General features: G+C 47.0%; 1 protein-coding gene across 3 annotated transcripts; it reads right to left on the bottom strand.

Moving 5' to 3' along the window:
- Positions 1-797: 797 nt before the first annotated feature.
- trim33 (tripartite motif containing 33) lies at positions 798-25421 on the bottom strand (the record flags this gene model as incomplete). 3 transcript variants are annotated; one of them, XM_084479083.1, is made up of 20 exons in its annotated part: positions 798-1597; positions 2139-2189; positions 4557-4709; positions 5122-5196; positions 5689-5797; positions 6016-6581; positions 7103-7283; positions 7723-7786; positions 8579-8732; positions 9755-9964; positions 11550-11750; positions 12560-12987; positions 13386-13503; positions 13715-13861; positions 15772-15886; positions 16741-16857; positions 17543-17675; positions 18652-18817; positions 20053-20171; positions 24848-25421. In XM_084479083.1, the coding sequence occupies 20 exons, from the start codon at positions 25419-25421 to the stop codon at positions 1334-1336; spliced, it is 3945 nt and encodes a 1314-aa protein (XP_084335209.1). In that variant the 3' UTR covers positions 798-1333. The 3 variants fall into 3 exon arrangements, with proteins under 3 accessions (XP_084335209.1, XP_084335210.1, XP_084335211.1); XM_084479084.1 differs by having other exon boundaries at positions 7103-7277; XM_084479085.1 differs by lacking the exon at positions 2139-2189.
- Between the last annotated feature and the right edge of the window lie 1278 nt (positions 25422-26699).

Here is a 26699-nt window from a genome sequence, read left to right as displayed (position 1 = left end):
TTTGTATGCAAATGGTGAAGCGGTAGTTATGGCTCAGTATCGTGGTCGTCAGGACTCCAAGAGTTTAAAGGTTCAACACGATTGTTTCAGAGATACAAGGCAAACGGACATCCACTCTGATAAGCATCCATTTCTAATCCTGTTTTAATCGCTTTGAAAAGAGAAATGTGATCATTTGAATGTGATTCAGAAGAAGTCGCTTCCGACCCCTGATAAAGATGCAGTGTCACATGACGACGACCAGCCACTATCTGCCAACTCGGCGCAAACATGCGCTCCTGAACCGTCCTGCTGCCGAGGCTTCCTGTTATGTTCCCAACCAACCCGAATGTTACCTAATCGCACTGGTAGTTTAACCTTCTTTTGTTACACCGCTTTGAACTTACAGTGCTTGCCACCTGTCCGTGATCAGCGATAGTGGTCGGACGGCGTGCAGAACAATGTCATATGAAAGTGAGGATAAATAGAATTACATTCTATACAACTTTCTAACTCAACTTCGAAGAACTCCTTCAGTACCGGACCATTCCCCTTAAAAAATGATCAAGGGACGTGGTGGATGATTAAACGTCACTAACAACAACTCATTTCAATGTAGTCGGCAGGGTTAAGTCCTATGTGACAGGAGGAAATTGATGCTTTAGGGATTAAACAATATGCTTTCTAATGACACTCCAAAAGGGCCCCTATATTAGTGCGACCACAATATAGACCGCGATAATAAAGACGTGTCTTGTAAACCTGTAAACTCTGGTCTAGGTTAAAAACCACAGGCGACGTTTTTATGGATATATTCCAAGACCATTTTTTTTATTGACGATGCACTCAAATATCCAGAGGAATACCTTCAGTTGGGCTATAATCTCTTATATACACAACCCCTCAACGTGTCATACAAACACTTGATACGTTTCATGTCAAAGTAGAGTTATAATACATTACAATCTGGGGATGGACATTTTCAAATGGTTTTAGAAAGCAAAATCTCACAAACCAATCTCCAAATATAATAATAATAATAATAATAAATGATAAAAAAAAAACAAAGCTCCAGGTATTTTCACTACCGCAAAAACAAAATACTACTATAACGTTATCTGTACAAGCGCGATTCGGGAGTGTCTGTGATCGGGAACGGGAGCCGATTCCGTTATCCCCCCTCGTCCGCGAGAGTTCAACATCTGTACAGTTGTGTTCGTCCCACATCGTCCCAGAGAAGTCTTTCACGGCCCGTACAAAAGCCGAGAAAAAACGACTGCTCCTCCTTCTCCTCCCCGACTCTGCAAAGGCCGGAGCAACCGGCCGGACCCTGGGCTCCGCAGTGAGGCCGCCCTCACTTGATGTGCAGCACCTTCTCGTCCACTTTTAGCCTCTTGCGCCGGGGCTGGATGAAGTCGTCCTCAGAGTCGTCCGTGGCCTCCTCCTCCTTCTGAGGCGTCTGCGGCTGCGGTGCTTCCCCTCCTCCTCCTCCTCCTCCTCCTTCCTGGAACTCGGGCTCGGGCGTCTCGGGGAAACTCTGGCCCGGGTACACCTCCTGGAGCTTCTCCTCAAAGCGCACGCTCACCGCGTTGCCCGACGCCGCCATCTCTGAGCCCACCTGACAGGGGGAGGGAGGGAGGGAGGGAGGGAGGGAGGGAGGGGCGGGGGAGGAGAGTGGTGGAGGGTTTAGGGTAAGGGGTGGGGGATGGTGGAGGGTTCAGGGCAAGGTATCAGGGTGGGGTGGAAGGTTGGGGGCGGGGGGGGGGGGGAGGAGAAATTAGAGCAGGTTAGGACCTCTGTCGCCAGGGCAGCTCCTGGCTCAACCTTGCAGTGTATGGAGCCGTGTCCCCTCTGTCCCCACTGCAGTTCCAGGAAGCAATCGCCCCCGAGCCTCACGAGTTCTCCTTTAGCCACCCGTAGCCAAACAGTAGCTCACCGTTTACAACTACACCAAGATTAAAACACATTAATTAAAACCGCAATTGTGTCCAATTTGCAAGTCTCCCCCCCCCACTCCCTCCCTCAAAATTGTAATCAAATTTGTGTTAAAAAAAAAAACGACGCAAAGAAGGTAAAAAATAAATAAATAAAAGACTAAAAACAATTCGTGCAACCTCAGTGGGTACAGGACAACCGGGCTCTTAGTTCAAATGGCTTACCTGCGTATTAATCTGTTTCTCCTCATCATATACCTGGATTATTCGAGACATCTAAAGAGGGGCAATGACATTACAATAAAAGACAGTAAAGTAGGAGCAGGGGTGATGGGGAAAAAATGAACTTCAGTAGGAGGAGGTCACAGCACAGGGTTGGGCAAAACGTGCGCTTTAGTACGGTTGGGCTAGTCCAACTCCAGCTGTTTTACACCCGCCTGGATATGACAGAGTTGGTTATGAATGTTTTTGGTGACTTTACACTGCGCACCAGATACACCCAGCGTTACCCTTCACATGCCACACAAATGATCCGCCTACGGATATGGGACTACCCTTTCTGCAGTGTGACCAGACCCCAGCCCTCACACATTATATGGACCTGCTTGAGGACTCGCAGAGTTCATGACAAGCTAAATGTTGGCGGTAGTATCCGTTTCTGTGTTCGGGTCAACAACAACAAAAAAAAACACAACAGGTATCCACAGATACACTGAATACCTCATGATGCACATCAGAAACTGCCAACGCCCCTTAACATGTGATTAGTGTTGGCTAATTTACATAGAATAAACACACACACTGAAGGGTCAAAACTAATTCAAAACACTGCATTTCAGTCCGCAGGGTACTGAAGTCTGTACATGAACGAGTGGAGCGACAAAGATCACAGAGGTCAACCCATTTAACAACAACGACCATCGTTACGGTGTGCTTCTACTTTAATCGTTGTTAATGCTTGAAAGTTGCCGTGGGGGGGATAGGACAGTTAGGAGAGTTCCCCACTTCCCGTGTCTTTGCAGAATGCTCTGTGTGCAACAGGCCATTCTCAAGTGTATGGAGAACCACAGGGTGCCATTACGCAAGGAATAAACCAAGACGGGGTGATGGTGTGTTCCAGATGCCTCGGACACCAGCCTTCTGAGTTTCACTTGTGACGTCTTTTCCTGTCTCGTAGCGCTTATAGCGTTCCTGTTCGTCTTTGTGATCGTGTAATGTCATTGGCTAGTCATTGTTATTATTAGCTACATTAGCCTCTTTAGCAAACCAGCTCGAAAAAAGGACAACACAACTTTACATTGTATTGCACGCACAGCAAGACCGTGCAATGCATACATTGGTGACCAGAACAAAGTAGCAATGTAATCAAGTGTGTAAGAGCATTTAAAATCAACATTAAAATGACCAACGTGGTACAAATACAAAGAAAATAAATCTCATAACGGGCGCAGCCATTTTGGTTAAGAGTGTCATCACCGAGCTCGGTATACTCTCAGAATTCCGAGGGGGCGCGACCAAAAGGGGGCGTGCCTTCGATAAATACCGTAAGAAAGCTGGGAGATTTCCCCACTTGGACTTCAGAAGGCTGGTGTCCGAGGCATCTGGAACACACCATGACTTCACCACCCCCGTCGTACATAATTGCCCAATAATGGGATACCCCGGATTGGTTTATTCTGCTTATACGGTATAAGCAGAATAAACCACTATACTAACTATTAGGTAACCGTTGTTGAAAACTGAGGTATAATACAGTAGTTTTCAACAACCGTTACCTATTAGTAAGTATAGTTTCAGCTGAAAACAATCAAAAACCGAAAAGGCGTCACTTCAGGCCTCCCTAAAAAGCACTCCCCAAATATCACCCTATTGTAGAATTGTTTAAAGGCAGAGGTGTCTCATTATAGAAAAATGATTCACACCCCTGGAGCATGTGTTGATCAAGGCTCAAGCACTGCTGTGGTATAACAGTCTATACTATTCAGTATATAGAACATCCTTTACACATTGTATACCTTTCATGAATATTGATGTCCTAATTGCTACACATCTTAATGCTATCCTACACGTGATATTAGAAGGGCCACCCAAAACACCTGGGCATTATGGGATTTGTAAACCATTTGTAAACCATAGCTAAAGTATCATAACTGGTCTTAGGAGAAAATTGTGGCACCTGATTTATGCACGACTCAACGCATCAGTCTACATAAGGAGTTAGAAATACGCTTTTAAACATCGATCCCAAAACTAAAAAACACACCAAAAATCCTATCCACACCCCAACACTGTTGCACCTAAGTCCCTGTAACTTAAATCGTGAAACTAAACAGCTGATCCTCTTTATCACTCCCCCAACTCCCCCATTAGTCACACTCGAAGACTTACAATCACAACTACAACACCTGGGAACGCACAAGTACCACAGATGATACACGACCACACCTCGCAAACCTCTGTGTTGCGACACAACCCCACCTCACCATCACCACCACCACCTCCTCCTGCTCCTTCTGCCCCACCCACCAACTCCTCCGACCACCACCTCGCAAACAAACAACAACGTACAACCTTGAATCTGGGTGCGGGTGGGGGGGACACATGCATATGGTGGCCACGTGCCGTAGGACTCATGCCACCCACCTCGTTGTACTTGGAGCAGTTGCTGAAAACCAGGCGCACGTCCGAGACAAAGTCCTGCGCGCTGCGGTACTGCTGTGAGCTGCGCACCTGCAGCTTCTTCTTCACCTTCTGCAGGTCCATGGGCTGCTTGATGATCTTGTAGTAGTTGGGCACCTTGGGGGTGGAGACGACAGGAGTTGGCCCTTTCTTTTCCTGATCAGTCATCTGGCTGGTTTTCTCGCCAGTATTATTATTATTATGAGGGACTGCTCAACAAAGTGTTGAACTTTAAGCTTTTACTTAATTTACATTGCAGGTTGGGGGGAGCAACCTTTCAACACATTCAAACCATTGTCCTGTCTCTGCATTCATATTTTTTTATTCATTCATTTTTATTATATATATATATATATATATATATTGGAGGTCTTGTCTGTTTACAGACATTTTATGTATGAAGCGCTCTTTATGAAAGCTCTCTCAAGGCGCCAGGCTTGATGTGGTTATCTGGTTAAGTTGTCCCCGTTAATCAAACCCTGATTGGTCCCATGACGGCCCTCTTTCAATAGGAAGGAGAACGACTTACAGAGGTGGCGACGGGCTCCCTGAAGCCCACGCTGAGCTCATGGCAGAAGACGTACAGCAGGAGACGCTCACAGCGCTGCGGGAAGAGGAGCCAAATGTCAAAGTCATGAATATTCATGATGAGTGGGGTGAGGTGGAGCTGGAGGGCACGCCCACTGCTCAGGCGGTGATGTGGTGTGTGAATATATATATATATATAGTTGTGTGAATATGTGTGAGTGTGTGTGCGTGGCTAGGCATCTATGGTTTCGGTTAGACCGGTGTGTAGTTCAGTGTGTTTTTCTCATCAGAGTTAGCATTTTGACTATAGCAAAGCGTGTATGGTTTCAGTTAGACTTGTGTGTCCTTCAGAGAGTATGCGCGTGTGGTTCGGGTAAGCAAGTCAACTATAGCAAGGCGTGTATGCTTTCAGTTAGACTTGTGCGTCCTTCAGAGAGTGTGTGTGGTTACGGTTAGCACGTCAACTATAGCTAGACGTGTATGTATCAGTTAGACGTGTGTGTGTGTGTCTCGTTATGGTTAGCATGGTGTGTATAGTTTGCGTACGAGCGTGTGTGGTTAGACTGACCCTTTGGTCCTCGGGACTCATGCCCTGGTCAGACTTTCTTTTGCTGTCGTCACAGTACTGGATCTCAGGGGTGTCCAGACTCCGGCAGAACGTACACAGGAAGTCTCCCCTGAAACAAAAACCATATAACAGATAAACAAATCAAATACATTATGAGGTCGTCTTTTTGCATCACTGTTTTTGGCCATTTTTATAGTTTTGACCGACACAAGCGGTCAAGTCCTATTCACTAGCCCTAGCAACTATCTCCCGGGACGTTCTCGAAAACAAGCATTCCCCCCCCCCCCCCCATTTGACTGACACAAGCCAGCTCGCTGGATGACGTACTTGGGGAAGATCTTGATGGAGGGAACATGGCACTTCATGTGGAACACCTTGGGGCAGCGGTCGCAGCACAGCAGGTCCCCGCCGTTAATGCACACGGCGCACCAGTCCTCGTTGGGGTCGTCCTCCTTGCTGCCGGCCCCCGTGGCCCCAGCGGCCCCACTGGTCGATTCGCCCTCCACCGCCGGGGCCGCCGCCGCCACCGCCGCGCTCTCCGACGGGCTCGTGCCGGCGGTGCCGTTGGTGAGCGGTGGGTCCGGGGGGGCGGGGCCGGCCTCGGTTGTGGAGGCCGCGGCGGGGGACGCGGTGGTAGCCGGCGTGGTGGTGGTGGTGCTGCCGGTGGACGAGGAGGTGGAGGTGGTGGTGGTGGTGGTGGTGGTGGTGTTGTTGGAGGTGGAGGTCGTGGAAGGGAAGCTGAAGGCGGTGGCGTCGCCGGAGCCGTTGTAGCCGGAGCAGGGGCCCTCCGACTGGGGCTCCGTCTTGATGCGGTCCCCCAGGGACTTGAACATGTCCTGGCCGCTGGACGGGGGGACCCCCAGGGCGGCCAGCGGGCTCTCGGGGCTGCTCATCTGTGGAGGAGGTGAATAAATAATAGGGTTTTACGTTATATTAAAAAAATTTATGTATTTAAATGAATGAATTTCAATAATGTATACATTAAATGGAAACACTGCATGCATGGCTGTTGTGGAAACATTATTATACACATTTTTTGAATGTCATTATGGTCCTATCATTTCTGATGACAACCAAATTTCCCGAATGGGATTGATCTTATCCCTTATCCTATACATTATTCTCTACATCATATCCCTCATCTCACCTTGTGCATTATGCATCCACACACACACACACACACACACACTTTAAAGATACCGATCCCATCCGCGTGTGCGTTTTTGAATGTGGTCTGCATACCAAAACGTCCCACGGTGTTGATACATTATGCATGCACATCCCCTGTATCCTGTATACATGATGTAGGCGAGACTCTGGCACCGGGCCGCGTGAGACTAAATGGCGACCGCGAGCTGGGGACGGCACAGAGGGAATGGAAGGTGTGAGAAGGAGACAGGGCGGGAGGCGTTACCATGCACGCGCTGCGGCCCGAGTCATTCCCCCGCTCCGTCTTCACGGAGGAGGAGGAGGAGGAGGAGTTGGAGTTGGAGGCGGCGCAGCCATAGTCCTCCTTGGTGCCTGGCTCCTGCTTGACCCTGACCTGGTCCGCTGCCATGCCCCCTGGGGCCACGGTGCGCCCTGCAGAACTACAGCTACACACATTAACACACACAAAGCATTAACAGACACACAGGAACGTGCAGGCATGGACACACACACACATACTCGTTAACACTCTGCACACATGCAGGACGTCAAATCGCACACACACACACATTTCCATACATGCACTGACATGCAATGACATGCAATGACGCAAATACACAAACACACACTTTTACACTTGATTCATATGCATGTATGTCAGTTTGTATATGTGAGTGTATGTTGGGTGTGTATATGTCAGTATGTTTGCAGTTCGATTGTGAATAGGTCAGAGTGTTTGCCTGTGGTTTGTGCTATGTCATTGTTTTTGTGTGACATTTGTGTGTATGCCAGTGTGTTTGTGTGTGTCTGTAGGCCAGGTGTGTACATGCCAGTTTGTCATGTCGTGTAGGCCGGGTGTCTAAGTGTTAGTGAGTCTCGTCTTACCTGCCCCTGCTGCCTGTACTGGAGTTGCTGGAGGGCCGAGCTGGGGTGTGGGCGTTGGACAGACCTGGAGACAGACAGACAGACAGAGGTTAGTGGAGAACACCTCACACACCTGAACTAACACACAAAATCGACACCTTCCAAGATCTCATTGGGTTAAATAGGATTCACCTCAGTTAAAGATAATTCACCTCAGTTCAAGATAAATCCCATCAGTTAAAGATGAATCACATCAGTTAAGGATGAATCACATCAGTTAAACATGAATCACATGAGATAATAAAGACAGGATTTGACACTTTGCTCATAGAAGACCGAGGCATTTTGCTATCACAGTGGAACAACAGAAATATCTTATAGATAAAAATACATTTTTAGAATGACAGTTGAAACAAATGTATTCTCATTTCAATACAACACACGTAGAAAAATTACAGCCCCAAAATAACCCCAAATATGACCCTGAAGACGTTGATTAAGTGTATTACTAGGACATAAGAATGAATGCCAACGCTGAGCTGCACCCTGCTCACAGATTTGAAGACTGCAGTGTTCGAGGTGCTAACAGGGGAGGAGGAGGAAGGGGGTTAGAGCGAGGGAGTGAGAGTTAGTTTAAAGGTGATTAGGAATTGGTTTCCTAGCTAGAGCTGTTTCCAGCTGTCCTTATGTGCACTTAATGTTTTATGCATGTGATCCTGTGATTGATTATGTTAGTAATATGTTTTGTTTTGATGTCCTTTTATTGTTTGTTGCATGTGGTTCGTGTGCGTGCGTGCGTGCGTGCGTATGCGTGCATGTATTTACGTCTGTGTGCATACACGTGTAGTCGTGCGTGTGTGCGTGCGCCCGGTCTTACCTGAGGAGCCGGGGGAGTGGGTGGAGGGCCCCGGGGAGAGGTTGATCTCCCCGAGGTTCAGCGGCAGGTGGGGCAGGTGGGGCAGGGCGTGCGTGCTGGCCGTGATGTACCGTGTCAGCAGCTGACCCAGGCTGCTGGAACCAGCATCCTCCAGCTGGGGGCGACGGAGAGCAGGGGCACAGGGGAGAGAACAACAAATAATTAAGAGAAGAACCCATGGAGACTGATATCACAATGTCAATTCAGTATTCAATTCATTTTCTCACCTTGATCTAAACATCAATAAACCGTTCCCAACTATTTGTGGCTGTGGGCTGTCACCATTTTTCTTCTTACTGGTTATTTTTGTGCTCACACAATATTTAACATTTTACAACATCTTCCTGTGATATCAATGTTCAAGGGATCGTATGCGCAATGCATCGCAGTATTCATAAGTGTGCAATCTTGCAGGCCGAACCACTGCGGCCAATCAGCGCCTCGAGGAACTACGTGATCTACGTGTTAAGACGTTGATGGACAGATGGTCCATTCAATCACCTGCCAAGTTTTTTTTTTTTTTTGGAAGGGCCTGCCCTTTTCCAAACAGTTTCCAAGGAAGACTCTCCAGATGGCTCTGTGTAACAAACCATCTGCTGTGTCAGGTTAAAAACCCTAAGGCAGCCTGTTCCTATATACACGATCCTTACTAGGGCCTTTTAAATTATCATTTTTGTTCTAATCAAATATCTGTAGCTTATAAGTCAGACATCCCCCACGACCCCCTCTGCGTACCAGCCAACCCCAAAGTGTGGTATGGAACCCCAGACCCCGAAATCAACGAATGAAAACATGCGGGCTGGCAGGGTGGCAGGGCGGCAGTAGCTCAGGAGGTAGAGCGGGTTGGCTGGTAACCGCAAGGTTGCTAGTTCGATCCCCGGCTCCTCCTAGCTACAGCGTCGAGGTGTCCCTGAGCAAGGCACCTAGCCCTAACTGCTACGGAAGAGCTGGCTGTCGCTCTGCGTGGTTGACTCCACCGTCGGTGCGTGAATGTGTGCATGTCAGGCAATAGTGTAAAGCACTTTGGATGAAAGAGCTAAATAAAATGCAGTCCATTTCAACATTTTGTTATGCACCCACCCACGTGAAACCTGAACACCCTGCGGACGGGTGGGGGTGGGTGGAGGTGAGTGTTACCTGGATGGGGGGGATCTCAGGCAGGCAGGGCAGGTTCTCGGGGTTGGTGACGGAGGGGATGAGCTCGATGGGGCCCACGATGGGGCTGGTGGTCCCCCGGTGGCCGTGGGCGCTGGCCATGCTGGCCATGCTGGCGCTGGTGGGGCTGGTGGGGTTGGCGTTGTGCAGGGAGGCCACGGGGAAGGGGCCGGCGTGGCCCGGGTTCGAATGCTGCACATAGAGAGAGGGAACAGAGAGAGAGAGAGGGGGGCAAGCGAGGGGAGAGAGAGAGAGAAGGGAGAGAGACAGAAAGAGAGAGATGGGAGAGAAAGAAGGGGGAGCAAGTGAGGAGAGAGAGAGGGAGGGGAAATAGAGAGAAAGAGCAGTATGGTAGAGGGAGAGGGAAGAGAGTGAGGGGAAATTGAAAGAGGGAGAAAGAGGGGGAACAGAGGGCGGAGAGAAACCAAAGGAAGGAGAGAAGATGAAGATAGAAATAGAGTGTTAGAATAGAGAGAGAATAAATAGAGAAATGACACAGGACAGGAGAGCAAGACAAAAAGAGTGAAAGACAAAAATGTGGCAAGCAAGAGAACGAGACAGAGAGCGAGACAGGAACAGAGTAGGGAAGAGCGGGATGCCAAGCACATGGGGCGAGAGAGAGAGAGGACATGGGCACAGAGTTAGGCTACGTCTCTCGGGCCAGGGGTGTATTGAAATACTGGTTCATGAAGGCGGCCATGGAGGTGTGCGAGTGGGCATGCACTTGGAATGACACGGCATGCGGCACAAGACACACGGATGTTAAAGTAAGGAAAAGGTGCCAAACCCCTGACTGTAGTAAGAAACGAAACCTTTGGTGGCTCATCTCAGACTCTATTGACATCTGGACACAAAGAAAAGGTCACCTGCTGGAGTGCAGACCACTATCCCCACATTGGAGTAATATGGGCACAGGTGGAGCGACAGTGCTGGAGAAGTTAGCTTTTCGGCCATAGATACACATGGGTGAGGCTAGGCTAGGCTAGGGCTAAGGCTAGTGCTAAAGCTAGGGCGCTCTCTATTAAAAGAAGTTCCTACGAATGACGACATATATTGTTATATAAATATATAAACAATTAACTTATTGTTTATATTACGACATATTGTATGAGGGGCACTCTTATTGTTCCAGAATGATGTAAATTGCCATGGTAAAGGCCCTGCACTCACTGTCCCCTCTGTGACTAACAGGTATTCAACGAGACATCCAATGACCTACATGACATTCTGACCTTTGACCCTTTCTGGTTTGAGCAGAGTATGTGTTAATTCGATGTATAATATTTTGCAGTGGTTAAAAGAATCGTAGTGATTTAAGCCCGCCTCACTGTTTGTATCTATGCACCAACTTCTAGTAAACTAGGAATAACAGTTTGTCATAATGGATAAAATGTTAAAACATAAAAGCTATCAATCATAGATAGGGAAAGAACCAACAGTCAAAAAGACAGTGCTGTAGCACACACAGTTAGCCACGGATGTCCCTTAGCAAGGGTAGTCAACCAACACCACCACGGGAACAGCAAATGTAATAACCAGTGTTTCACCAAGATGGAGCTGTTCCTGCAGTTTGTATTTAGTGTCTAGTTCCTCTTTAAATGGTGATATGGCTAATCATCCATCTTATATAGGGCCACCTATATAACACACCCAGACCCATATTATCTTTGAACGTGAAAGCCGGGTAAAAAAAAAACTGTACAGTATAACTCTAAATCAAAGAAATTGTGTATTTGTGTATTTGAGAGTATGTCTGTGTGTGTGTGTGTGTACCAACCTGTCTCTGTAGCTGGGGCTGCATCATACCCGGGTATTGTGGCTGCCCGTTGTGCCGGGGCTGGGCGCTGGGCATGCGGGCCTGGGGAGGGGGCCCCGGGAGGCGCATGTGGTGGGAGGAAGGGTACATGTGGGGGCCCGGCCCCCCGTTCATGGGCACGGGACCCCTGGCTATCTGCTGCATGCTGATCAGCCTGGGGGGCTGGAAGGGCACACACACAAGAAAAAACCTTGATAATTTGAAGATAATTTGCGACAGCGACAGGGCTATGCACACACTTTGGATAAAAGTGACAATATGAACTCTAAGACTTGCAACAGGACAGAAGGCAGTGTTTTCCTGCTCTCTCTGTAGAGATGCAAGATCATTGGCAATATTTGCATTTATTAAAGGGCTCATGTCATGGCACCAGGTGTGGGTGTGATTAGCTGGTACAAGGCGTTTGGCACAGAGAAGGAATGATTTTCATAGTGACATTACAAGTGGGCGTGTCCACCCAGATATATGAAAGATAGATGAGCAACGTTTGCTTAAGTCCACCGGGTAGGCTGGTAGACTGATCTATCCAACGTGCATCTAGGTGGACATGCCCACTTGTGATTTCACTATGAAAACCATTCCTTCCCTGTGCCAAACGGCTTGTACCAGCTAATCACACCCTCATCTGGTGCCATGCCATGAGCCATTTAATACAAGGTTTGAAATTCTACATTCCCCGTCTCACTCCTCTCCTTCTCGACCTCCCTTGTTCTCTCCCTTGATCCCTCTCTTAATTGTCCCTCCGTGACCTCCACCCTGCTCAATCTCTGACCTCCACCTCTCTCAATCTCTGACCTCCACCTCCCCCAATCTCTGACCTCCACCTCCCCCAATCTCTGACCTCCACCTCTCTCAATCTCTGACCTCCACCTTGCTCATTCTCTGCCCTGCCGTGTGTGTGTGTGTGTGTGCAAACGTGTGTTTGCATGTCTATGTGTGTGTGCGTGTGTCTTGCGTGTGTGCGGCCGTACCTGTTGCTGTACCATCGACGGCCCCGCCTGCCCCATCGACGGTCTCGCGTGTTGCTGGCTCAGTTGCGACGCCATGCGCATCTGCTGTTGGATCTGCTGCTGATGCTGCTGTTGTTGTTGATGCTGCTGCTGTTGATGCTGCTGCTGCTGTTGATGCTGTTGTTGCTGTTGTTGATGCTGCTGCTGTTGTTGTTGTTGTTGATGCTGCTGCTGCTGCTGCTGCTGTTGCTGCTGCTGCTGTTGATGCTGCTGCTTCTGTTGTGCGTATGCTGCCTGCTGCTGCTGCATGTGCTGTAGCCGTAGTTGCGCCAGGTTGATCTGGCCCTGGTGCTTGCTCGGGTGGCCCGGGGCGGACGGGATTGGGGGGCCGGCCACCAGCACGTTGGCAGGGTGCGCCGACTGGGGAGGCTTCTCGATGACCAGGTTACCTGTTGAGGGGAGGGGGAGAGGAGAATACGCCACGTAGGAACTCTGTGTGAATACAGGGTGAATTCATGACGGTACGATGCAGGGGACCTGGGTTGCATCAGTGCGGACTGGGCAGTTTAGTTGGCTCCAAGTTAATTTCATTTGAATAGCCCTTAATTGCAGGTAGTCTCAATGGCACACATTATACACCACCCCCTAGAGGGAAAGCCAAAGAACATTATTAAGTAGGGAACAAGGTATTAATAACTAGGGAACTAGGTATTTATACCTAGGGGAGCAAGATATTAAAAAGTGAACAAGGTATTTAACTAGGGAACACGGTATGAATAAGAAGTGAACATGGTTGGGCTTTGACGAAACCCGGAAATAACAAGAGGTGAATTTCAGGTCAGCCCACCTAGGTTGACCACATTCTTGGCCCAGAAGGTGGGGTCGCAGAAGAAGCGCACTGAACCGTTAGCCTGCGGTACGGGCTCCAACCTGGCTTTGAGGACCTGCCGTAACTGAAACAGAATCTACACACACACACACACACACACACACACACACACACACACACACACACACACACACACACACACACACACACACACACACACACACACACACACACACACACACGTCAGATCCTCAAAGAGATGATGTGTTAAGAATTGCAAATCCTTTTATTGTAAGTAAGGGTTAGGTGCTGCAGAAATGCAAAATGCTAAGAGCCACTTTCCATACCAGCCTCTTGCTGTAGAGCAGGGCGGTGCTGCTGCCGGTGTTAATGGCCCAGTGGCAGAACTTGAGCACGTGGTGGATCTGCTGGGCCAGCTGGGCTGTGTCCTTGTGCTGCGTGACCAGCCGCCGGTTCCTCTCCTTGGTCACACCCTGGACCACATCGGCAAACGGAGGGAGGTTAGGGTACGGCATGGCAACACACACACACACACACACACACACACACACACACACACACACACACACACACACACACACACACACACACACACACACACACACACACACACACACACACACACACACACACACACACACACTTCATTATCAACACGCATATCACCACACATACCCATGTGTCATCAACACGCACATTCACACAGGTCTCAGCACCCCAAACATGTGGCGCCTAGTTTAAAGCGTCAACTATTTGACCTTTGACCTTCCTTATCCGCCTGACCTTTTTAATTACGTGGAGGGATTTTTACAACATGCTGTAAAAGATTAACAGATAATGGTTCAGACATTAAACCAGGGATCATATGTTGCTCTACAGTCAGCAATGCAGTACGAAGAATCAGGCTCCATCTAACTAATCACCTCAACACTACCAGCTCGACTCGCCACGACTTGGTTTCGTTCCAGGCACGTCGTGTTTTTTTTTTTTTTTTAAAGTACCTCTTCAACATGGGCGGGTCATAGAAAATAACCTCTTCAACATGGGCGGGTCATCATAAGGGTTTAATCCCGGGAGAGGGGATTCCCGGGAAATCTGATGAATCTGAAGACTATTTCCTGATTCACGGGAAGGGTTATGGCGGGAAACGGGAAATAAAATATAAAAACGCAATGAAAGGGTGTCTATTGGTGTCAAACGGTAACATTGATGTAGGCAAAACTCGAGCCCCGGGAAAGGAAGGACACACAGGGCGAAACGCCGATCCGTGTCCCCCTCGGGAGCGGGTCCGTGGACTCCAGCCACACCGGACACACACAACCCAGACGGACACACACAACCACGCACATGCAGCCTAACTCAAGCCCCGGGAAAGGAGCGACACACACGGCGAAACGTTGAACCGTGTCCCCCTCGAGAGCGGGTCCGTGGACTCCAGCCACGCCGGACACGACTTAACTGAGTTAAGTTGTTGAGTGATTATTCCCGTTTGCAGCCGCTTACACTCTGCTGGCCAATCAGTGTCCATCAGCCTGTTTACGTTACACAAAAGTACCAGCTCATCTCGCTTGGAACCTCGACGGAGGTGCTACTAAAAAAAGTACCAGGTACCAGGTACTTTTTTTTGGCGATGGAAACGCAAAAAGAGGCGAGTTGAGCTGGTACTGTTGGTGGAAAAGGGGCATATGCTACCTTAAGGATTTAGGAAGCGTTTGTGTCTGGTTAGTGTAAGGGGAACCATTTCTAATGTAAGTTTATCTTTTTTTTATTTTATTTTATTTTATTTATTTTTTTTAATCGGTTTCCAGGAAGTTTGACCATTGACGTTAATGGTCAAACAATCCCGCACTTTTTCAGTGCGGGAGATGATGATGTTACGGGCATTTTCAGGTATGAAGCAATACTGCCTCACATTAGAAAAGTGCGGAGCGTGATGGTTCTCCTTTAAGGAAGCGAAACCTGTTCACAATGACAGACAATAACTGGTTTACTCTTGTTCATGTAATGCACTAGATTCCACACACACCACGTGGGTCAAAATCCCCAAAAGAGAAAATCTTCCAATGAGCTCTAAAGGCCATATTCAAACATCTTTTGGTTAACTATACCAGTATTTGCATACATGGATCTGTGTTGGTGATTCTGAGCATAGTCTCTATTCAGTGACTTCTGGTGATCTGTATAATGCGAAGATGATTGGTCATAAAAGCACAAATATAATTGAAATGCCTCAACGAGCCAGAAAGGCCTATATCGGCTACACCGCTGACTAAGAGACCCCCGGTTCCCTCCAGCACTGATGGCCATAGAAGGAGTCGGTGTACCTATGGTCATAGAAGGAGATGGCTTGACCCAAACAGGTGCGAGAGTGTGGGGCCCTTACCTCGAGCTGTTGGAGCAGGGACTTGCCCTTTTTGTTGATCTCGTTGATGAGTGTGAAGACGGCGATCTTGATCTCCTGCTCCACCTTCCTGTGAGTCTCGCTCAGCTCTTTTAACCTGCCCAGCAACCACACCAGCACAACAAACAAACCATTTAAAATGGAGGACATACAAAGTGATTGCATTTTTTGGAAAATGGTGTAGCGAAATATTGGAATTAAAATGGATTAAATGTTTAAAAAAATGTTCGACATGCGTGCCATAAATAATAAATTTAAAAAGCCAAAATATTGTGAAATCCAACGTGGGTTTGCAGTGCAGGGGGGGGGGAAGGGGATGGCTCCTATGATTGGGTTTGTGCCACTAATCCTGTACTGTGGATGGGCGTTGTAATCGAGACAAACACCTTGACAAAGACACGTTTGGTTGTTTTTTGAATAATAAGAGGCTTTCAAAACTAGACCATCATGACAAAAACATTTTTAAAAAAAAAGTATAATGAGGTTTCGAGAACAATAAAGAAAAGAATCTCCTTATCTGGCCCTCATTTACCAAAGCCAGTGAATTGAGTTTCCTGTAAGAAAACCAATGCTGTGACAATATAATCTACAATATCAGCAAATTCAATACTGTTTTCCCACCCAAGTGTGTGTAGTTGTGTGAGTATGGTTACATGTAGTATATGTGTGTGTGCACACGTGCAGTGATGCCGCCTAGAAAGACTATATTGGCTGCATGCCTTGCTCAAGTGTTAATTGGATCGCAGCCTCACTCCCGAGGTTCCGTTGTTCCATTCGTTTGCCTTGTTAATCCATCCCAATTTGTTTTCAAACCGAACAAAAAAAACGTGAAAACTCTAAAAGGACGTGATAAAACATGCGTGATGTTTTATCAGATTTTCAAATCATCTTCGTGGGCCCTCCCCCGCTCTACCACAGGGCGAAAGAAGAGGCGGGAACAGTCTCTCTCACCTGGTCTGCACCTGGGCGACCGAGAAGCCCACGTAGCCCCTCTTCTCCTGCAGCTTGGTCATGTGGGTCTCTATGATGCCCTTCTGGTTTAGGAACGCCTCCTCAAGGAACTGGTACCTGGGGGAAACATTGCAGGGTTGGTTATTTTCAAATGTTGCTCTCCTCCCTCTCTCTCTCTACCCTTACCTTTTTTTTTTGCATCAGCCATTTGCTAATGACAATATTAGTAAATTAAATGTAAATGAATACAATTAAACGTAATCTCACTGAAGTGGCCAAAATAACAAATCCAAGCAAACAAAACAAAATAATAATATCAATCCAGGCATATGAATGTTTCTATTGCCTCCTTCAGGTTTACACCCACCCACACGGTACGCTCTCTCTCTCTCTCTCTCTCTTGACATTGACCACCTTGCCGTATTGGGTTTCAAAAGCTGCCGACATTTAAGAGTGCAAAATATAACAGTACACAGGTTGCGACATATGAATAAATAAATAAATAAAATAAATAAATAAATAAATAAATAAATATATATATATATACACACAGAGCCGAGCAACAAAGCTTTGAGTCATTAAGGAGCCGGTAGGGGTCAGGCATAAAGGATGACCACAAGACAAAGCAGTTTGCAGACATTGTGGATCGGACCCAGAACCCCATCCTCCTGGATTCTAAACTATTCCGTCCCGTTTGGTGTAAATGCGCCACATTGGAGGATGCCTACACTGCAGTCATGGCGGGTCAAACCCAGACCGCGGTATGCCGCACAACGAAGCCGTGGTGAGATGGGCAGGCTACCTGTGTTCTTTGTGCTCCAGGAGCTGACAGTCCCTGCAGGTGAGCGTGTCACAGGTCTCGCAGAAGAGCTTCAGTGGTTCCTGCTTGTGGACCGGACAGAACACGGGCCTCTGTCCTGCTGCGGCCGGGGCCGCTGTGGAGACACAAGCAACAGGGGGGGGGGGGGGGGGGGGCGGTCGAGATATATACCCAACAAACGAGAGTCAGAGGGAGTGGGGTATGTAGAGAGAGTGAGTGAGTGTGAAGTGAATGAGTGAGTGTGAAATGAGTGAGTGTGGAGTGAATGAGTGAATGTGAAGTGAGTGAGTGAGTGTGGAGTGAGTGAGTGTGGAGTGAGTGCGACAGTGAGAGAGTTGGGAGAGCATAGAGATCATGGTAGAGAGAGAGAGAGAGACTGAGAGATTTCAAACAGTATGAAACATGAAGCAACCCAGTTGAAACCAATACCCCAACAAGAAACGGTGAAACACCACAGCCCTGGTAACCAGCAGAATGTAAAGAGGCCGCTCTGGTATACTCTGGGATTCTGCAGCCTGGGGTTACCATGGCAACAGCCTTATCTGCACCACATCTAGCTCCCTCCATCAAACTACCTCTACTCACTCTCTCTCTCCCACCCTCCCTCCCTCCCGCTTTTAATGAGAGACCAAGTTGCGAGAGAGCTCCTGTTTCAAACAAAAGTAAACAGCCAAGCCCAAACCATCTGGGCCCAGATCGGTAGACTGGTGATGGGGAGAGCTGCTGGTACCATAATGACCGGACTCCTGGCCACCCCCCCTGATGGCTACCAGCTTGCTCACTGGGTTTGCTACCGTTCAGACGAGTCACGGTTTTCCATCAGATACTGAATATGTAAATGTTTTACCTGTATAAACAGCTTCTAAGGCCTATAGATGCCATCAAGCGCTGCATTCCGTGTCCGTGTCCTAATATGAACGCCTGTCCCTTTATTTATACCAATGTGTAGCTTTTCCTCGAAACGCTTGAAATCACATTTAACACCACAGTGCGGCATCACGTGGCCCTGGGAAGCCGCATGAGACGGAGAACAGGGCTCAAGGGGATATGCAAATCAAGTGGCCTCGATGTGTCCCCCCCCCGTTGCTTACGTGTGGTGGGCTCCTCGCCGGTGCCGTTGTCGTCCTTGGTGCGGATCTTGTGGTCCTTGGTGATCTTCACCCGCTGGTGGGCCTCCACGCACGTCTTGCACAGCCACTCGCCGCACTCCACGCAGAAGCCGATGGTGCCCGCGTTGTCCTCACAGCTGGTGCACGTCTGGGGGTGGGGGGGGGGGGAATCCACACCAACTGTCAGAAACCATGGCAACACATTCCCACCTCACCCCCCCCTCCCCCCCCCTTCGTACCTTTCCGCCAAAGGAGGATTGGTGGAGCTTTAAAAAGCCAATTTGATCATTTTAAGTTTAAAAAAGGTATCTAAAATCAAATGTTCCCCACAACCTTGTTCACAAAGATGAGGCACGTCTGTTGTTTTTGTTTAAAATTAGTCTTCTTAGGGGGAATCTTTAATATATCGCCTCAAAATTTTTTACAATTTGACCAATTTCTCCTACGGGGGATAAATAAAGTTTTATCTTATCGAATCTAAAAGGCAGTTAGCGGCTATCAAGCTACTACAGACAATGTGTTGGTGGAGATTATAGGACCCAGTCTCCCCTTTGGCTGTTAGATCACATGATCCCGTCATGTGTTCAGCCCCCTTGTGGCCACACTGTGTGGCTTGACAGAGTTAACAGAGCCGCGTGGCTTTTAAAATAGGGAAACAAACCCCTGACTCGGCTGTTAAGAAGTGCTTTCTGTTTGTGTTTCTCATTTTGGGGCAGGAGCCTCCTGGCTCCCCTGTGAACTTCGTTTAGTTTAGAATAGGTTGACGACAGGTGCGTCTCATCAATGCTTAATCAGCAGGTACCAGGTAACCATATCAGCCAATAAGAAGCTGCGCATGAAATAGCATCTGGTTGAACCGGAGAGGGAGTTGTCCAATGGAAAGCAATGTTCAAGTGGAGCGGGGGTTTGCGGTTTGCACTCGCACTCATATTATAAAGATGCTTAGCATAAAAAGGCATCCGCCAGATGGCATATCGTTTTTCAATATACTGTTTGAGACGGATGGCAAGGTCCTCTCTAAATGTACTTCTCTCCCTCCTCCGTCCAACCTCCGCCTACAAGCGTGCCTTTAAATAAAGGTGGAGTAGGTGGAGGCACAGCTGTATCAGTTTGACTGACTTCACCTCAGTTCTAGCAAGACGAATGACCCCACCACCACAAATGTAAATATACAGGTTTGGTTGCATAAAATGCATATACACACAAAATTGCATGGGAAAATAACAATATTAATAATAGTATATTTGGGAATTGCTTATGTTATCATATTTTTCTATACAAGGTGTTGATTCCAAGAACAAAAAATATATGAAAAATAAACATAATTTCTTTGCCGTGTATAATCATCCCAATCCTCTTCATCTCCAAACAGTCTGAAAGTACCTGCGCAGACTTTTCGCTCGACGTGTTCGTGGCCTCGGACGTGTCTTTGACGAAGTAGTTGTCGATGATGTCACTTTGCTTGTAGTCCTGGCAACAGACCGTGCACCGCATGACGTTCACTGGAAGCAACAAGGGTGAGAGGTCATGGTGTGAAACAGAAGGTCACGCGCAGTCTGGATAGCGCCACACTGTTGTGGAATATTAACTTCCCCACAGCACTGGACCACAAAACAATTGTTTACCGATTGCAGGGTATAGAATATGCTGTGATCCGCCTAAACTAAATATAGGCTAGGATTGAGCTAATATTAGGGTCTACCGTCTTATGAATCATAGTCATTATGAATCAAGAAAGCCACGTGGTCGCTGGGGCTCTGGGACTTGGAATGCTCTCAGGGGCCGAAACGCCCTGTGAGAGCATTCACCTACAATGTACTGGAATGGCCTTATGCATGAGAAATGTGCGTCTAACTACAACATTTAATGATTCACCAGAATATAACTGTGACACGGCCACACAACACCGGCGGACGCCTATCCATTCACATTCCTTTGGTGGTCGTCAGTAATGCATTAAATTGAAAAAGTAACTGTGCTTATTGACCCACCTCTTGAAGAATAAATTACATAATTGTAAACTTTGCAACTAAAACCGGTATAATATTACATTTAATGGTCAATGGTTTACAGAGTAACGGCACTGATAAGTTACCACATCCCCTCCCCCACCTACTCATCACATAAACCCAGAGCACCTCCCCCTCCACACTAGTTAGCTGCGGCGTGAACCAGTGTGAGCCGGTTTAAACCGGTCTACTCTGGTTTGAGCAGCACACAGCCGGTTTGTGTTAAGCCCCAGCTGCAAGGGGCTGTGAATGATTGGTTGTGAAACCCAGCTGGAGTGAGATCTGTAGAGACCCCCACACACACACACACACACACACACACACACACACACACACACACACACACACACACACACACACACACACACACACACACACACACACACACACACACACACACACACACACAGAGAGAAATACATACAACTGACATGCTTGTGTGTGTGCACTATATAGTCAGACACACAAACAGAAGGATTTCAGGCATTAGGGTGGTGCTCTATATTCCTTAATGACCACACACACACACCCCCACCCACCCACCCGAGGAATACCAACTGTGCCATTATTATAATTTACTCCAAATGTTAGCCTATCTTTACCAGGGTTTCTACTGCTGCTAAATGAGGGGTTTAAGGCCAGGGCTGTGGGCCAAGCTTAAATTAGGATTGACACTTAAAAAGATCTGCAACACAAATAAATAAACAAGGAGATTGTTACTACCCCTGTCCAGTACCCGTTACAACAGCATCAGATTAAATTTCATTATAAAATCTTTCTGTATACAAACAAATGTCTAGGCTGTCTGACCCCTTTAAAAAAAAAGTACCAAAGATGACCTTATCTTACTTGCATGGGATGTGCAGACCAGACTCTCCACAAAGAGAGTCAAGACGACACCCTTACCAATACGATGGGCATCTGGGGACAACCTTAAACCAAGTCAAATCCTGGGACTCCTTGCTCAGCTACCTCATACCCAGTGTTACATACCCCAACTATAAACCCTGCTTGCACCTACACCTCTTTCACACCCTGAACCTACACCCTGCCCACATATATACTCACTTCACAACCAGCACATACACCCACAGCACATACCAACACTATAAACCCTGCCTGCACATACACCCACCTCACACCCTTCACATCCACCAAATATAATCCTTTGCGGTGCACACCCTGCACATAAACCTGCTATAAACCCTGCCTGAACCTACACCTGTTTCACACCCTGAACCTACACCCGTTCAGGGCCTGTGCCTCCACCCGTATAAGCCAACACCTACTTTAAACACCCCACTGCCCTGTGATTATGCAAACTTAATGCCCAGGGCATATGACCAACCCCGCTCGCACAGTCATCATTCAAAGTACGATGCAGTCATTAAGTTATGCAAGAAGTACTTGGTGAAATATGTATTTGGAGAACTTGATGTGTAGGGAGACCTCTTGCTCAAGACATTCAGGGTTCCCACACAGACCTGTTGGGCTGGAGCTGAGACGCCCTTACCTCAAGACTACATTCCTGGCCCTCACGTATTCGGTATTTAATGCACTGTATGCTCACAAGTATGCTTTCGCATACTTCCCAATGTTGCACATTGCACATGGAGGAGTCAACACCAATGTCAGATTTACAACGAATGCATCTACACATTCTGGTTACGTCAATGGTCGAATACATTCATCATAGATGAACACAAAGCTTCCGTTATTCAGTGAGATGTCAATGGCCATAGACTAGCTAGTGGCTCTGTGTTAATGCAGTTAGTTCTGATAGTTCATGGTGGGACTGGACCAAAAAATAAATAAATAAATAAATATATATATATGATATTCTTTAAGAATTTCTTGTCTTTTCACCATACCAAATATATATCCTACCTACCTCCTTTTTAAAATGTTTTTTATGTATGTGAAGGGCCTGTAATGTGCACCATTACAAGCACTTAAAGTCAAATGCATTACATATTATGATATACAACACTAATGTGGTCACACGAGCAGAGAAGGGGAGGGGAATAAATATTATCTACAGTTCTGTGAGTGTCTTTCTTCCAGGTTCTGTCTAACAGTATGGTTATTATATAGGGGAGTATTTGAGGGAGAGAAGATGACATGGCAGCTTTTAGTTTAAGCACTACTTATGAGTGGGGATTTGTTTACTTCCTGTTGCTTAACACTGTGTTTTAGAGAAGTAGGATTGGTGGAAAGGATGAATACCTCTGGCCGAACCAACCTAAAGCCTCACAAACTTGTGTTGAGGCCTTCACGGCCTCAATACAAGGCTCTCAAACAATGAGAGCCTCCAGCACCAAAGAGAAGTGTCCAGCCATTTTCTGCTCTATTTCAGCTCTTCATATAAATAAAATCATATAAAATAGGTAAGACAACAGGTGTGAGCAAAAGTGGGGGGAAAAAAAAGAGCGTCACTTTAAGGTCAGCTGCAAAAAGATGTATAAATGCAATATTATATATAGATAATAAAAATGTTATGATTATCGTGTCTCTGCTTGATATACATAGCACCAATTAAATACCTACCAAGGACCAACACCAATAAGCATTTTAAATGCTTAGTGAACATAAATAGAAATCCATCCAACAAATCACCAGATGCGATTGAGTCAGGGATATGCCTTTCACCATGATTAAACCGACATGTTGTCCGCAGTGATACGGCGTAACATTAACTTAATGTCTATATAACGCCACCAAAAGAGGACAACGCCGTCTTCATTTTTCTGCCTTAGCGACCAACAACAGAGTGGTGTGTCCAGAAAAAAAAAATCCCTAAAACACCTTTTGGTTTGCAGCATGCAGAGCCCAAGTACGCCTGTCCAGACGTGGCCTCCTCCATTCAGGTGTATCCTACAGACATCCTGCTATCACGCCCCGTCATCAGCACCACGCTTCGCCAGGCAACACCTCTGATTACATCTCAGTCCGACTGGCTCCACACTCACAGACACCTCTCCTACCCTTCCCCAGGGCCCATTACTGGATAGCCAGCTGGCTAGCTCCAGGTGCTGGGGATACTGGGGTTCTGGTCTAGTTAGGTCTTGTTATTTTGTACCATTTTAAATGAAATTGCATCTCTTTTTAACCCCCATTACTATCACTGTCCTGTACTTCTGCTGTGACACCCGCAATCTCTATCAGGGATTAATAAAATAACATCTCATGTTATCTTTTATCTTGTACTTCATTTATTTTTTGAAAAGGCTCATTATGGCATTCCAGGTTGCATTTGGCTTCCATCCTGCAGCTAGCATAGTCGAGAAAGCCGCACCACTTGAGGATTCACCCCTGCTTGCAAGAGCAATGTGACACAGGTACGCCTGGCTGCACCACACTGACCAGTACTCCTTTCAGTTCCAGTCTAGTTGTGAACCTCAGTCTACATTGCATAGCATGCATTTCTCTACTGTGTTCTGTTGGGTTTGGGATGGATAAAGGTGCTGCTCCAATGGTTCTCTTTATAAGTGATTGGGACTGCAATGTCCAAGACAAGTTTTTAATGGCATGCATGGAGAACATGCAGACCATAACATGGACATTTCCATCCACATACGAAGTGGTCAATATTTGCAACCAAGTACAGTGGTTGTGATGATCAATGCAAATCTAATGTATTCAGCATTTATTATTAATTGCAAACATGATTCTCACACCCAGGTTTTTCCAACATATTGAAGGATCATTATGAATCTAGGCCGTTATTGGCAGGTATGTATGGCAGTGCCTCATCGATTATATTTCTGCAATAACATACGCTATCGATGGAGTGAGCCTAAATATTTTTTACAGTCATTCATATAATTTATCATGAATCATTAGTAACAGTAAGAGCATCGAGAGCCCAGCATTATGAATGTCCACGTTGGCCACACTTAGAAGAGATTAGAAAGATGGTCCAAAAGGATCGTTAATCTTCTAAATAGACCAACACATACCGCTGCAAGACACCATCTATCCGTACAGGTCAATGACGAAATCAATCCACGAAGCAATGGAAATCACTGGCAACTGGTACTCAAGCACCCAGTTTGCATATATAGCGGTGTTCAAGTGTGCCTGTTTGAGCCCCTAAGATGTAAACAGTTCAGTTTTGACTCGGGCATCCGCTGGTGTAGTTGCACTTCGCACGAGTGTGGCTCACTTACCTATATGAGTCTCTGTCTGTCCGTGTGGTCCGGGCACCTGTAAGCTTAGCTGTCTGTCTGGCTGAGGTATACATTTCAAACAAAACGAGTGTAGACAGGGAAGAAGTTTGGGTTCACATTCTCGGTTCTGGAGATTCTGTTTACACACCGCGCACGTATCCAACAGATTAATAGGGATGGCAGCTGGCGTAACTGGCGGGACCGTGGGAGGGGGTGACATCTCAGTGGTCAGTCCGCTCGCGGGAGCATCCCCGGTGGCCGGGGACTCTGTGGCGGCGGGCTCTGGGTTCGTACTGGTGTTCTCGGCGGGGCTGTGGGTGCTGCTCGCCTCGCCGTTGGCTTCGCCTCCCGCTCCGCCGCTGCTGTTGCTAGCTTCCCCTTCTTCGCTGGTGGATGGTGGAGGGGCCGTAGGGGCACTCTCCCGCGGCTCTGAAACTTCATCCTTCAAATTCGGTTCAATTACTATAACCACGTTGTCTTCGTTCGTCTGTGAATTCCCACTGTCTTGTGGGGGAGGCGCTGTGTCTGAATTAACAGAGGTGTCCATATCATCCTCGCCTTTGTTGTCCGCCATCTTCCTTCCTCTTTGAACCACTGCACGTCGTGCGTAGCTTTTCCACGTGAGGACGTCACTGTTGCGTCATGACGTTGTGACAGACACGCTCTCGGACGACGAGTGTAACTTTTCTGTTGTGGTTGTTGTAACCATAGAAATGTATACACTACACGTCTATGGTTGTAACCCCCGTATGCGTTCATAACTGTTTTGATCAAACTTGTTGTATGACAACATAACATCAAATAACATAAAACACCGTATACAGTTGACGTCTTTACCGAGGTATTGGTTGTAACGGGGCTGAGGTTGTAACCAAAGGTTATAAACTGGTTGTAACCGGGTTACAGTTGTTGTAACGTAACGTTATAACAACCAAATAAATATGAACTGGTTGAAACGACCTTTTTAGGTCAGTTCTATTATTTATTTAACATGTATAGGCCTATCTACAATAGAACAAAAAAAATAATTCATTTTAAAAAGTAAGAAAGTATGACGACAAGAAAAGAACACGCATTGTTTACTGTGCCTCCCGCAATCCACATAATTAGAATTATCACAACTTTTAGTACATTTAAGCTGTTGTTAAAAATGGACTGGGAGGACTGCGTGTTCTTAGGGGCGGGTACGGGTGCGTCTCTGAGTAGCGGCGTGGATCTACGCAGACGTGCAGGGCGCTGAAGTGTCGTTCGGCATTGAGGACTCTTTATGATGTCCGGTTAATGGAAGAAACTTTGAGTGGCAGGATGGCATAAGAGTGTAGTTGACATCTTCTCGGTTTTTCATGTGTTTGAACATCACCAGACAGTGACACCATGGAGCCCTAACCTCAGCTGACATTGTACCTCCAGCCTGCAGGGAGACGCAAACTAATGGTTTCATCTTTGTTTTATTGTGAGCAGCACAGAATTAGAACCAACGGTATCCTATTCTTCTGTTTTTTAATAAATTGAGTGGTGTAATATGAATGCCTCCATTACGATAAAAGATGCAAATAGAATCATACGTCTATCTATATATTAATGTAGCCTACGCAAGTCTTTTCATGATTCATGGTTTAGTGTCAGTTTGATTGTTTCAAGTAAATTATCAGACCGAAACGGCAGAACAAGCAGAACATTTAAAACGGACAATGATTTGTTAATTGAAGAGACATATTTCAGCGCAATTTTCGGAGCAAAAATTCGGGTCCTTCTCCAGCGTCAACCCCATTATGCCCCTGCTGAGACCAGTGGCTTCCTCCGAGTGGGGGACCACTAGGACCAGCTTCGGCACGTACAACCAGAAAAAAAA

The sequence above is a fragment of the Micromesistius poutassou genome (assembly GCF_964030765.1).
Source record: "Micromesistius poutassou genome assembly, chromosome: 15".
NCBI classification, from domain to species: domain Eukaryota; kingdom Metazoa; phylum Chordata; class Actinopteri; order Gadiformes; family Gadidae; genus Micromesistius; species Micromesistius poutassou.
This window is presented reverse-complemented; position numbering and strand designations above follow the sequence as displayed.